Source organism: Micromesistius poutassou (assembly GCF_964030765.1).
Source record: "Micromesistius poutassou genome assembly, chromosome: 8".
Lineage (NCBI taxonomy): Eukaryota > Metazoa > Chordata > Actinopteri > Gadiformes > Gadidae > Micromesistius > Micromesistius poutassou.
In genome coordinates this window covers 12,956,671-12,971,263 of record NC_140278.1, presented here as the reverse complement: position 1 = coordinate 12,971,263, position 14,593 = coordinate 12,956,671, and the positions used below count along the sequence as shown (strand labels likewise).

Below are 14,593 nucleotides of genomic sequence, written 5' to 3'. Positions count from 1 at the left end.
GACATATCTAAATGGAGAATTGATAGTTTCCACCACCCTCTGTGTTTTATTGAATGTGTGCGTGCATGTGTTGCTGTGTATTCGTTCCAGTATTCATAAGCCTCAGCCTGTGTGTATGTGTGTGCAACCCATCAGTGTGTGCTTAACTGTGTGCACATGAGTGTGCGGAGCTGTCCGAGTGTGTGTGTATGAATGTCTGCCTGTATGGTTGTGTGTGTGCGTGTGTGTGCGTGCGTGCACGTGTGAATGTGCATCTGTGTGTGAATGTGCAACTGTGGGTGAATTTGCATCTGTGTATGTGCACGCGTGCGTGCATGCGTGTCTGTTAGTGTGTGTGTCTATGTGTGTGCGTGTGTGTGTTTGACTATGTCTGCATGTGCGTCTGTGTGTGTGTGTGTGTGTGTGTGTGTGTGTGTGTGTGTTGACTGTGTCTGCACGTGCGTCTGTGTGGGTGTGTGTGTACGTGTGTCTGCACGTGTGTACACGTGTACATGTGTGTGTGGCGGTGATGATGATCTCGGGGGGGAGGTAGGGAGATGTTGGCCTGTAATGAGGGGTAGCTTCTCCTGCTCATCAATCATTCCTCCGCGTCCACTCACCCCGGCCCCCCCGTTGAGTCCAATGGGGAGCGTTGGATACACACACACACAACCTGACACAGACAGAGGAACGCGTTACCCCCTCTCCGTCTCCCTACAGTTCAGCTTCAATTTGCTCCTCAAGAAACTGACACGCAGACATACACAAATGAAAGTGGAGGGGGTCAGTCAGTGTTAAGAAGACAGAGTGGGAAAGAGGGGAACGTGACAGAACTGGGAGCTACGCTGCCCAGAGAAACATGGGAGAAATATTATGAGAAACATGGAATGAAAACGTATATACATCCAACGGAGAAACCTATTTAAGGTAAACAACCATTATGAAATTGGAATGGAAAACAAAATCGACCAATCAATCCAATAATAATAAGTCCTTATTGATATTGATGCATTCAGTTTTTAGCACTGTGTATACATTCCGCTTAGTGGACATCTGCGTATGAAAAGACTTGGCACGACTCATGCCCAACTTTTCACTTTGCAGAGACACAGACTCATGACTAAAACATCTCGGTACGGTTTCACACTTTTTGTGCTTGATTTTACAGCCCATCGTTTAAAATATTTGCAAACAATGGGATCAAGGAGTCATAGACAGTGCATCAGAGGAAAGTCAACGTTTGCGTGCGCGCCACTCAGACGCGAGTGCCCTACTCTCACGTAGTGGACCACGCACAATGTCCTGCCCTGACTCCCAGCTCGCCTGCCTCGGAGACCGCCCCGGGCTCGCAGGACGCCCTGTGATGTGTCTGCTCTGTGATGTGGGCGAGTGCAAGAATAAATCTGTGTCACATTAATGTATGCCGGAGATTTCTCAACTGCAGTCGGCACCAGGGAGCACTGTGAACAATAAAAGCACATCACAATAAAAGCGCAATGTGGATGTGGGTGTGTTGGTGTTTGTGTGTGTGTGTGTGTGTGTGTGTGTGTGTGTGTGTGTGTGTGTGTGTGTGTGTGTGTGTGTGTGTTGGGGAGTGCATGAGTAGAGTGCAACGTGGATATGATTCACTGCTTAGCAGCATCAGCGATACACTTTCACCCGGTTGATACGCTGCCACTGGAAACTGGGAGGGGTGGGTTCCCAGTGGATGAACTAGCGGACTAGTCACACGTCTGGATGCGACCGGAATACACGCGTTGCCATGTTATCTGATGTGTAGTCTAAACAGGACTGGGGTGGTGTGCGTCTGTGTCTGTGATATGTGTGTGTGTGTGTGTGTGTGTGTGGGTAATCTAAAGGTAGAGGAGGCTTCTGGAAACAAACAAGGTTGGGAATGTCTGGAGGACACAGGAACTGGGACATGTCATGTGACACCACACTCATGCATACAGCTTGTCATGGCGGTGACCAACTTCCATGCCCGCCCTTCAGTCATCGCAGGGCAGGGCGGGCTCCTTGTTTGTGTGATCTGCGCTGACGGCTAAACCCATTATTCGCATGATTCACCCTGAATTCTTTCCGATGTTGTGTAGGCGGCGAGCAGCGCGGCCGCGACGCACACAAGAGAAACTAAATCAATCTTTCAGACATGACCCGTGTTCTTTTTTAACCGGGAGACGGGACGTTTATGGGCCTGGTTGGCGTGGGGGAGGTTATCCGCTTTTGTTTTTAGTGCTACAACACGTACTACGAAAACTCAGCAGAACGCAGTCTGCTTTTCATAAGGAACAATATCATAACACACACATGGCCGTGGTGCATCAAAGAGTCAGGGAAGAAAATAGGGTTTGGTACTGACAAATGACAAAAAGCAGTCCTCCTGGGCATAACAACGTAACTCCCTTCTCCTGATTTTAATAATGCAACAATTCAAAAATGAAACACACTTGTGTATCGTTGTGTGTTGGTCAAAAATTTTCGTTGAAATATTTAAAACCATTGTACTTCAAACTGTGCTGAACGGGACCATCGCAGAAACAATGCACACGCAATGAAACAAATGAAACACCTGCACATGATCACTGCAACAGCACCCCTGTATGAACCGGGGCCTAAAGGGGCCCTCCTAAAACAGCCGCACCAGAGGCCTACCTGCTTCTGGACTCCGTTGAGCTGCGTCACCTTGATGACAAGCGAGGCGGTGCGGCCTTTGTACTGGATGGTTCTCAACAGGGTGCCGGCGTTGTCCACACTGAAGGGCTCCGACCAGCGCCAGTTTCCCCAGCCCTCGATGCAGATGTGCAGCAGCTGTCAAAAAAAGACAACACCAAGAAAACACCACACAGAGAGTGAGGTGAGGGAGAGAGGCGTGAGTGACAGACGCACTGAGACATACAGATAAGGGACACACATGGACAGATTGACACAGAGCAGACAGACAGGCCCACAGGTCAACTAAAATAGGCAGACGGATGGAAATCGTGGGACAGACAGATGGACAGAAGAGTCCAGACATCAGGGGTGAGTCTCTGTGCCCTTTTATTTATCTCAGAGCAAAAGGCGGGTAAACAAGCCGAGTCTGTGTTTAGGCGATTTGGCCGGGGAGAAAGGAATGACAGAGTTCCTGTTTACTGTTGCCGAGCAGGGACACACAGGCTGCCGTTGGCGATGGAACCATCACACACACACCCACACACACACACACACACACACACACTAGACTACTCAGAGGAAAACAGCTGATGTGGAAGCTCCTTTGGGTTACATGTGTCAGACTGCGTGTGTCTATTTCTGCGTGTGTGTGTGTGTGTGTGTGTGTGTGTGTGTGTCTGTTTGGATGTGGCAGGCTGTGTTCTCCACAAGTTCTAAATATGAGGCATATAGGTCAGCTCTGATCCGTTATGGCTTCGTACCCATCACTCCAGAGCCGACCAGATCAATGTGTGTGGCTTGGGTTTCTCGACAGATACACAGACGAGGAAGAAGAAGTGTACTCAACGGACTATTATCTTTTGACCGAAAAACATTGAGAGAGCGGTAGCCATTATACAAATGTTTGCCAACCCCCATGCTCGTTTATGATGCATTTGTCCTGCAGAATTTTCCAAAGAATTCCCATTCTCCACAACATCAACAAGTTATCGGTCAGTCCAATCCGGCCTGTACCTAAAAAAAGAGATTCTCCTCAAGACCCTGGTTGAGAGACACTGGTAAGACACACAAGCGCACAACACAGACACACATGGGGCATTAGTGGCGTGCAGGTCACCAGCGAGCGCCTCTCATCTGCTCTTCAGTGAGCTCATTCCCCGTCATCTATCCCCCCCCCCCCCCCCCAGGATGTTGAGCGGTACACGACACTATGAGTAAATCCCCTCTGTCAAACACGGCTGGTGTCGTCACGGGGACAAAGGCCCACGATACGGGAGCGGATCATAAATATGCAGCCACTTCTAAGGCCTTCTCCCCCTCTCCCGGGGCAACAAGGTTGACCCCCGACCCCGTTGAACTCTTGCGTGTCGGCTACGCTGCCAACACAACTTAAAACGTGACAGAATGAGAGAGCGAAAGAGAGAGAGGGAATTAAGAAACAGAGAGAGCCAGAGAGATGAAAATGACAGAGGCAGATTAGATGGAGTGGAGGAACACCTTTGCTGAGAGTGGTGATCAAATGATATATAGATATTCTTTAATGCGACAACGATTTACACTTTGACACATCGCCTCAATGTGCCAAACATTTAGCTGAGCTGTTGAAAGGGAAAACAAATTACCCGTGGGTTCAGAGAGCACCGTTTCCCTCTTAGCCGAAACCTTTCGCGTTCCTCCCGGCGTCGCACTCGCCACTCGCTGTTTGAAGACGGATTTCATTACAATAACACGCTTAATCAAAGCCGACGTTTGCCGGCATCTCTTTCAAGATCAGTCTGCTGCCTCCCTTCCCCCAGCATGTGTCTCCATGATGACATTGCTGCTCAGATCCACAACCTCATTGGACCCGCACCCGTACTAGTGTCCACGTGCTGTGAGGGAACCAGGTGGAGAAGGTCACCGCTCCGACCCTGTCGGCTCTGGGCATCGAGACCGGCCGAAGACCCGGCGAGAAGCCCCGTCCAAACAAACTGTTACCGCCACGATGCGCTCAGCAACAACAACAACCGGGTTTCTTCCCGGTCCTTCTGTGTTCACCAGGGGACCAGCTTGTTGGGAAACTGGCATGTGGCCGGGAGTAACATCATCAGAACTCGGTATGTTTGTTGTGGTTCATCTCTGCACATTGATCTGCTCTCGATGACCTTTGAGGGAGGAGTCACGGTAACGTCTCCTGTCACATTTCTAAACGCCCTGCGGCCGTTGTTGTTCACGTCCCAGCGGTGCAGACACGCCAGGGAACGCAAGATACATGAATACAAGATCAAGGAAAGGCTGCTGTGGTAGCCACGGACTAATCAGAACGCTGTGACAACAGGCTGGGACTTGCTGATTTGTTTAAGGCGTGACCAAAAGCAAAAGCTACAGTGGAGTTGAAGCCTGTCCATGCATTAATTACCCATGGTAGGTTTTAGCTTACCAAGGTGTCATTGGTACTAAGATTGAGGGCATTTTCCAAGCTCAAAGGACTGGCGGGTAGGCTGCAGTGCTTGTAAAAACGATGTGGGAATGGTTAGACAAGGCCACTTTGCCAAGATAACTAAGGCCAAAAGTGGCCGTTTTTTTTGGCCACATGTGACACATCAGATTTTATTCTGAGCAGTATAAACAACAGATATCACATGGAATCTGATCTTATTTATAATCACATCTTAGCCACATTTGTATGCGGTTCTAGATCTGTCACATATCTGATATCAGGCCATGCAACCGCAACGTAAACAGTAAAAAAAAAAATCTGATCTGAGCAAAATAGAGCAGTTGACGTGTAACATGAACATAGCTGTATGGCTAACAGGTGAACTGAACTCAACCCCGAGACAGAGCGTGCTGAGAAACACACAAGTTTACATTTATCTCATAATTATTTAATAATCGGATGCCAACCAAGTGAAAGACCATTATATTATCTCATCCACCTATTTACAGCAGAGCAATTAAGGGAACTATAGTACACAAAAATACTTGTCATTATGACACAACATTCTTGGAGGAGGGAGTTATTTTATATTAAATAATAAATCACTATTAGCTTCCAAGCAGCTCATATGCCCGCTCTCTGGTTGACAGGGAAAAAATTTGTAAAAAACACAAACATGAAACCCATCCATCATTTAATAAAGCTATCAAGGGGAAGCTCAGCCCCGTTCTAATGTTAAGTGAACAGAACATACTTGTAGAAGAGATTGGCAGAATACGATTTATTTTGCTACGTTTTACCACAAGAGTTGAAGTGATGAATACATAGACATTTACTGTAATGTAAACCGTGTATACTGAGCATCTGAACAGCAAAGGGCACAACAGATAACTGTACACAGTGCTCTCATAAGTAGCACATCTGATTTGAAAGAAACACCACAGCACAAATCCCCAGTACAACCCCCCACCCTTTTCTGAGCTAAATCCAGAGGGATAGAGTGTGATTAAGGTTGGCTAATGTCGCTCAACTATTCCCAGCTTTCCAGCACATTCCTGGCCTCCAGCTAACTCACCAAAGGGATATGCTTAGGCATCATTAAACTGTCCAGCAACCACACAGATTTCATTATCAATCCGGTGACCCCGGGTCGTTGGATCCAGGCCACGCGAGGCCTGGACAGCACCGCTTCTCCGTGACTGATTTACTCTTTATCTTCCTCTCCGACAGAGCAAGATTTATTATATTCAAAATTATATTACCCTTTTTTTTTGTTTTTCACTGATTTGATGACCGGTACACATCATTTTTGTTGCAGCTATCCTCCAGAAGATGACATAAGGAATGGTGTGTGTCAGACTGTTGCATTGTGGCCTCCTGCCTGTCCAAATGCTCCCGCCCTGATATTACCAAGGTACTTTTGATAACACTTTTGGCCAGCCTATCTGACACTGCCAAATTACTCTGCATCTGTTACATTCTTTCTACGTGAACGGACCGCAGATATAGATTCACTACGAGTTTGCGTGTTCTAATCCCAAGAGAATTTTGAAATCTCTACAACATGAACATTTTAATAGGAGCTGACAAACGTTTGATAGGATGTGGTCTCAAAATTGCACATCCCAGGTTGTCATTATCAAGGAATTTTCACCATATATTGGGCCATCTTAAACCGCGCTGAATGCTTCATTGAAATCCTGTGATGATGCGCAACAGATAACCGATTTGTTCTATTCAACGTCTGTCTAATGTAAGGGAAACTGCTCAGATGGACATAGTGGACCTCACTGTGGGGGGCTACTCTGACCAGAAACAGCCCTGAAAGCTGTTACGTGTCACATGGAGGTCTGAGATCCTGTGTTATCGCCATAAAGTTCATGATCTCAATAGTAGGAAAGTGTTATTAGCACCGAGCGGGCTGACCCAACGGTGATCCCGCCTGCTCACGTACAGCCCTCAGGTGTTCAACGTTAAACACATAATGACACGCTCCCTTGATATACCTTAAACAACTCAGGACTTTGACTGAATAATGACTAACCTATATTTCTAACCATGAACACCTGTTGCCTGAATCAAATATCAAAAGGTCAGAAACATGACATCTAAATCCTGCTTTGTTTCAACCCGGTGACCATGCTAGATCTTCATCACTAGATCAATAACACATGCGGACTGTAAAACACGACGCAGATCGCCCGCATACCTCACTGATGCACACGCACCAATTTCCTGTTTTTGAAATGTTGCACCCCAAAATTTGTCCATCACTATGGAAACAAGCGAGCGAAACATAAACACCGCTCTGACACACTAAGAAATGGTGTGAACTTCTGACAATCCCCAACGCCGCTCGACCAAAACTGTAAATTATATCCAATGAGTCAATCAACCAACCAAACTCAACATCACGGGAGCGATGTCACGTCTACAGCTGCGTCCATCATTGCCTAATCCAAGGCCCACAAGAAAGTCATTATGATCAAAGTTTCCTGTAAGAGACGGTAAGCCGTCCATCGTAACCAAAACAATGACTTTCCACTTCCTGGTCAACAGAGAGAGGGGTTACCTCACTTACATGGCAGACTCTCAAATGTCAGTTTTGATAATATGGGTCTTTTGGAAGCATTAGGGCACACGCACGCACGCACGCACGCACGCACGCACACACACACATAATGACTCAAAAGCAACAACTAACATTGAAGAAAATATTACATATATAAAGACAAAGAATAGAAAACAAAGTTATAAGTCTGGATAGAGTCCTATGTCTACACACACACACACACACACACAACCACAACCACACACGCACACACACACACACACACACACACACACACTCACACCCACACCACTGTAACCGCCTGTCTACTGTCCTCCAGCAGGAATGTGCTTGGGTGAACGAGACAAGTTTGAATGTCTGTCCGCAGCGAAATGCAATCAGTGTTTGTGGATCCTATGTGGTCGGATGCTGGTGTGCCCATTAGTACCAATCCTATATCCCCTCGCTCACTCCAATTAGGTAAGAACGGAGGCTCGAATACACCCAGTAGACCGACACAAACCACCAGAAGAGCTTGTTTTGGTCGTTGTTTTACCAACGGCAATGTGTTATACAAGCGAGATGTTTAAGAGAACATTAAGACAGATGTGAAACCTAAACTTTAGGTGGTCACCATGGCGATTAGATTAGATCCACTGATTATGTGTATCTTCGATAACATAGCCTGGATGTTTGGAAGTGGTCTGGAACAAAGCCTTTGACCTCTGCATCATGGTGAGAATGTTGTGTTTGTCTCTGCAGAAGGTCAAGGGAAGACTGGAACAGAAGCCTCAAACAGCGCAGTGAATGAATCTGAGGCCAGGGAAGAGAGCCAACCACCTAGCAAATGACAAACAGGTTTACACGCAGACAATGAAATGATCTGTCCTCCAGCGAATCTTTCCGCTGAATCAGGGGAAAGGTAAGAAGGAAGACGAACAAGAGCAGAACGGCTCAAAAAAGCGTCACCGCAACTGTGTGTGTGTGTGTGAAAGAACTGAGAGATAGAGAGAGAGACAAGGGCCTGGTTGCCAGGATGGTTCGAGTGGTGTATTAAACGGTGTAACATGAGGGACTCATGGTGGCTTCAACAGCTGTTCATCTGCAGTGCTGCTCTCCTCCAAACCCCAAAGAATGAGGCGAAGGGAGCGCGACATCAAAGTGAAGCAGATCTGCAAGTCTAAGAAGCGGTCAGAGCACTGGGAGAAGGTACAGAGGAGGTGGAAGGAGGAGGCGGAGAGGCGAGCAGAGGAGGCGAGGAGAGAGAGAGAAAGCCATTGTGTGGGTACAGAGCTGACAGCGGAGATGTTGAAGGCTTTACGGTTGACTAACACTGTTCTACGCCTTTCCACCTCAAGCACACAGACACACAGACCCACACAGCACAGATCCTAGTCAAACCGGGCCTTCTGAGGAGACACAGACAGGACCAGTGTCTGTGCCGACCAGAGACGTGACAATAGAAGAACTGTCAATGGAGAGCCGGGGAACCACATTGTGGGGAGGTTGGGGGGATTTGACGAGAGATCTGGGAAGGGCAGAGAGCGTGTCCCAGTCTGTCAGTCTGTTCTGTACACGTATACGCGTACATCTGTGTGTCTGTTCACGATCCTCTTCTGTCAAATACACACTTCAATACTGTATCGTACATCTTAGTACACGTCTACAGGGTATGCCCACTGCTCCAAAGCCTGGCTGGAGGGCAATAGGATCAGCCTCTGACTGGGACAAGAGGAGGCCTTTGTCACCCCCCAGCTCCACCACAGCTAGAGAGCCTCTCCACAGCAGCCCAGAGTCCAGAGGCTGCATCACAGGCCTGGCGCGGCCCTGCTCTGACAGCAGGAATGGAGGCCCCTGTCTCCGCTGGTCTAGCGCTGTGCTATGAAGCACAGCACTTCTCTTCAGGCAGGTTTGGTTTTCTGTAATGAAACCACAGTCCCCCCCGCCCCCCCCCCGCCCCCCCCTCCCCGAAACCAACCACAGTATAGTGTACCGTCTAATGAAACCAAGGGTTTTCTAGATTCTCGACAAAGTCTACAAAACATTGCGCCACAAAACAGCTGCCACTGACCGACATTTGCATTATAAAGATCCGCCGTTTAAAGTTCTCTGAAACACAGCATGCCGTCGCTGCCTTCAAATGATTCTGAGTGGGACATTGGGACAGCGAAGAGTTGCTTTCAAATTAAAAGTTTAAAATTCAGATCAGTGGAGCGGCTGACCACACATTCCCAGGACGCCTTTCTTCCTGCAACAGGAGAAACATAAAACACAAGGCCTTGGAAGTTGAAATATTAACAAAACATCGTTGGAGGATAGGTACAACAACAAGGCTCAGGCTCACAGAAGCGGCTATCACAAAATATATACAATTGCTGCTTGCTCACACACACACACCAAATCACAGGCGTGTGTTCTGTGTGTATACGTGGCTCATGTTGGACCCACCGACTGCATGTATGGGCTTGGGCTGGACTAGTGTAGGTGTTGAAACATTTACAATGAGTGGCTCCTTAAGTAGTCCACCATGTGAGATGAACTGTGTTAACAATAAACTAAGTGGTGGTGATAAGACTCGTCAAATGACCTAAAGCCTGCTACAGGCTACAACAAGGCTCAGCTGGTGCAGAACATAGAGCCTTGTGCTGAAAGCAACCTATTGTATAGTACTATATAGTATCAAACAGGAACATTTTGAATCTGCACTTGTTTGACCTGAATGGAAATGATGAACGAGAACATCTTTCAGAACATGCAAGCCAAACTTGTCTATGGTCTATTGTCTTTGAGATCAGAATCCTATCGTAAAATATATATTTTTATTGTTGGTGAAAATTACTTTAATGTAAAACGTGTGGATTGGAGCCAGGTCTCTGGTCATGTCCCGGCTCCGGGCAGAACCTTATGTCCTGACGTCAGTGTGTCTTCAAGGCCCGGCCCGTTTGACGGGACTTAACGTGGAAAAGCAAACACGGGCTTGTAGCGGCTCAGCACTCATCAACATGATAATTACATTAATCTCCGCGCGTCAGAGAGAGTGTTTCCTCCGGGACGCGCTGTGCAAAGAGAGAGGAATGTTGCCCGGAGATGCTCAGCGGCGGTATCATAACAGGCCGCCGGTCTGTCGGACACACACGGCAGGACGATAATAAGGCCCTATTGCATGTCAGCGAGAGGCGAGCAAAAGAACAAAAAAAAAAACGAAAATGCTGGTGCAAGCGGGACTGGATGGAGATAATCTAAACGACGGCGAGATACAAAGAGGAGGAATGTGAAGAAAATAGGGGGCTCTCGCTGTCCCCGCCTGAGTCCGACGTCTTTCTCATGAGGATCTTGGCTGGGGCGCTGCGGTGGAGCGCTGGGGAATGTAGGACATTGTTTTTCGAGGGGGCTGAATTGGGACCAAATGGTGGGGCTGCAGAAAGATGAGAATGGGTCCCCAGATTATTCCCGAGAAAGGGATATAAAAGGTTACTGGCTGCATTAGGCTGTCAGACACGCTCTGCGTCCGTGGAATAAGGAGCACGCCTCGGGCTTCGGGGTTCCTACCGAGCCAGTTCTATTAATCACTAATCAAGCACGAGCCTAAGTCCGATACATTAATCTCCCCAACGCCACGTTCCCCCCCCTTCCATGTTGAAAGAAAAGTTTGGATTCTCCCAATTGACCTGCAGTAGCATGGCTAACGAATGCTAATGTGAAGATTGGACGACATGGTTCAGCAGTAATGGCACTGGCCGATAATAAATTGGGTTCATTCTTTGCATAAACACATCTTGTGGGGAGCCAGGGGGAATCGGGACAAGGAGGATTCGGCCAATCAGGCCCCAGGCTGTTTTGGAGCGTTTGTATCCACGGGACGGAGCGGAGACCAGCTGTGTCGTCCACCCCAGGACCTGTGAAGGATTTATGAGCATATCTGAGGTGTGCCGTTATCCTCGGGTCCCGGGGTCGGCCGGTCCACGGAGGCAGCCGAGGGAAACCTGGAAAAGTCTCCAGCCGTTGGCTCCACAGAGCTACTGTAACAGGGTCTGGGAAAATGGAGCCAGCCACCACCTCTGACCTCCGGGTGTAATGACGTGCTGCAGTGTGTCTGGTCCAGGGAGACGGGACTGTGTGTGTGTGTGTGTGTGTGTGTGTCTGTGTGTGTGTGTTTTAATATGACAGTGTGTGTGTGTGTGTTTTTAATACGACAGTGTGTGAGACTCGTTAAGTGACGGACTGGGCTACAGAGGGCGGTATATCTGTTGACGCACCACGGAAGCAGCTAGACAGTGAAAGTGAAGAACTCCAGATGAATGAGCTTCAGTAACACACACGCACGCACACACACACACACTATCAAATTCCACATCTCCACCCTCTTTCCTTAACTCTCCCTTATTCACTTACATTTTTTTTATCGCCAGTCAGAATACTAAAATGGTCCAAGATGTTCACCTTTGACCCCCCCCCCATCAGCCCAACCTCCCTGGCTACTGCTCAGACGGCCGCTACCACCCTCAAACAAAACACTAATCCAATTGGGCTCTGCTTTGACGCATGCTGGTCCAGGATATTCACTGTATTTACACTGCAGGTTGCCATTGGTGTGTTCAGTTAATTGCTGGCCCGGGGAGGAACGCTCCAGCTTCTCTTCCCGGTCACACTTGACTCACCCACTGAGCAACATACTCCAGAGTGGCGTGCGTGGATCCAACCCTGCCCATCATGACTCTTCTATCCTGCGTGCCTGCGGAGGAATCCTTCCTCTCTCTCTCTCTATCTCTCTCTCCCCTTAAACTCTGAAGGCCGTGGAACCTCTCTCTCCCCCCTCTCCCTCTCTGTCTTCCTTTCTCCCAGGACAGCGTTCGTATCTGACCCACTGACTCACCCACTGTGTGTATCTCTATGTCATGGCAACGCAATGTCCAAACATACCAATATCATTCCTTATACATCTTAGATTTCAATTTTTTTTAACGCAGCTGTAGCCAGCATCTAACGTTCTGGACTGACAAAGACTTTCCAGTAATAAATACAGAGGGGATTTTCTATTGTTTTGATATTGGTTCAGCAGGCAAGCGGCCTAAAAGCAACCATTTGACAAGAAACAACAGCTTTCTTAAGCAGATATTGTACAGGCCATGATAACGCAGGATGAATTGATCTCTTGCAACCGCTCAGTGCTGTAGGACTATTAATAATAACGGCCTAGTGTGGGAACGTCGTCCACATGTCATTTGTTCAGCCTAATTCGATAAAATATATTTTTATGAGCGTGTTGCTAGGGGAGCTGTGGATGAGAGAGCACACACACACACACACATTTGATTGCAGACTAGGTCTGAAGGCACGGTTTACGCTCATCAACCAAACCATTATTTCTCTTTCCTTCTTTCTTAAATTTCATAAAAGACAGGTTGAAAAAAGAAAGCATAATTTTCTCTCATGCCCAACCCAGCACTGAAGGAAAACAGCAGATAAGTGTAGGTTTCCTCAAGGGAAGGGGATTGGACAACATTGGTCTCTTTCATTGAACTCTCTCTGATTAGTCACTGTGTGGGTTGACCTGTGATTAACTAATATCTCCACTAGGGCTCATGACCTCAGCTCAACCTGATCTGACCCCAGCTCAACCTGATCTGACCCCAGCTCAACCTGATTTGACCCCAGCTCAACCTGATTTGACCCCAGCTCAACCTGATCTGACCTCAGCTCAACCTGATCTGACCTCAGCTCAACCTGATCTGACCCCAGCTCAACCTGATTTGAACCCAGCTCAACCTGATCTGACCCTAGCTCAACCTGATTTGACCCCAGCTCAACCTGATTTGACCCCAGCTCAACCTGATTTGACCCCAGCTCAACCTGATTTGACCCCAGCTCAACCTGATCTGACCCCTGCTCAACCTGATCACTGACCCCAGCTCAACCCGATCAGCTTGATTTAAAACGTCAGCTTTAAATGGCGTGCGGCAGCTTCCCTGGAGGGCCGTGCTTCTTGGACTATGGGGGCCACGGGGGGCCCCTGTACTGTGAACCCCTGTCTGACACCTGTACGTTATGAATGAGCCGGGGTCACAGGGCGTCAACTAAATGTAGATGTTTGAGATCACGGGCTGAGTGGTTAGGGACCCGCGCTGCATGTTGGGGAGCAGATGATGCATCAGGATTGATAAATACAAGATGCTGTGTTGTAAGACATGCATCTTGGTGGATAACAATGAGAAAATTTGACAGGATGCCAGGGGACCATGTTTGTTAATATCTAATCTTCTGTATAAGTAATTTATTTCCCCAAAAACATGCTGACCTCATATGCTTCTGCTTCTTTTAAATCCGAGCCGTTCCCTTATGACTCACTTTGGTTCTTTCCAATACACTGTAGAACAACTGTAAACTAGCTGATGTTTAACGTATCTTTATGTACTCATAGAGGCTGGCGACCATTCGGCTTTGGTTGGTGATTGGTGGATCAATGAGTCTGTGGGGAAATAAAATCGACTCATGTGAGAATCTGGATTTTGAGGTTATAAAAAATGTGAGTCACAAATGTCAATATTGGCTAAGTGGAAGCTAAATAATTGTAGTCGTACAGAGGGCGCTAAAGTGTATTTGCCAATACTAAATATGCATCAACTATGTTCTGATCTGTTTGGCCACATTCATAAAAGGAGCTGTAAAACCCGGGGCCCAACATTAAACCACACAACCAGAGTCACACACACACACACACACACACACACACACACACACACACACACACACACACACACACACACACACACACACACACACACCACATACACATTCATCTGCTGCTGCCAGCAAGAGTGAAACTTATGATCAGTTTTATCCAGCCAATTTAACACTGCTTTTGTTTTTGAATAATATTAAAACCTATTTTTTGGTGTGGAAACATTACCGAGGTCCGACCTCAGTGACCTCATCGCTGGCTACAGCCATGCACACAAACACACACACACACACACCTCCTTGTCATGCCTTCT

General features: G+C 47.7%; 1 protein-coding gene across 1 annotated transcript in view; it reads right to left on the bottom strand.

The window, feature by feature from the left end:
* The window catches only part of vps13b (vacuolar protein sorting 13 homolog B), a 322,396-nt gene that overhangs the window by 32,871 nt on the left and 274,932 nt on the right, over positions 1-14,593 (bottom strand). The window contains 1 exon segment of the mRNA XM_084471728.1: positions 2,632-2,787. Within this exon segment, the coding sequence (XP_084327854.1) occupies positions 2,632-2,787 (156 nt within the window).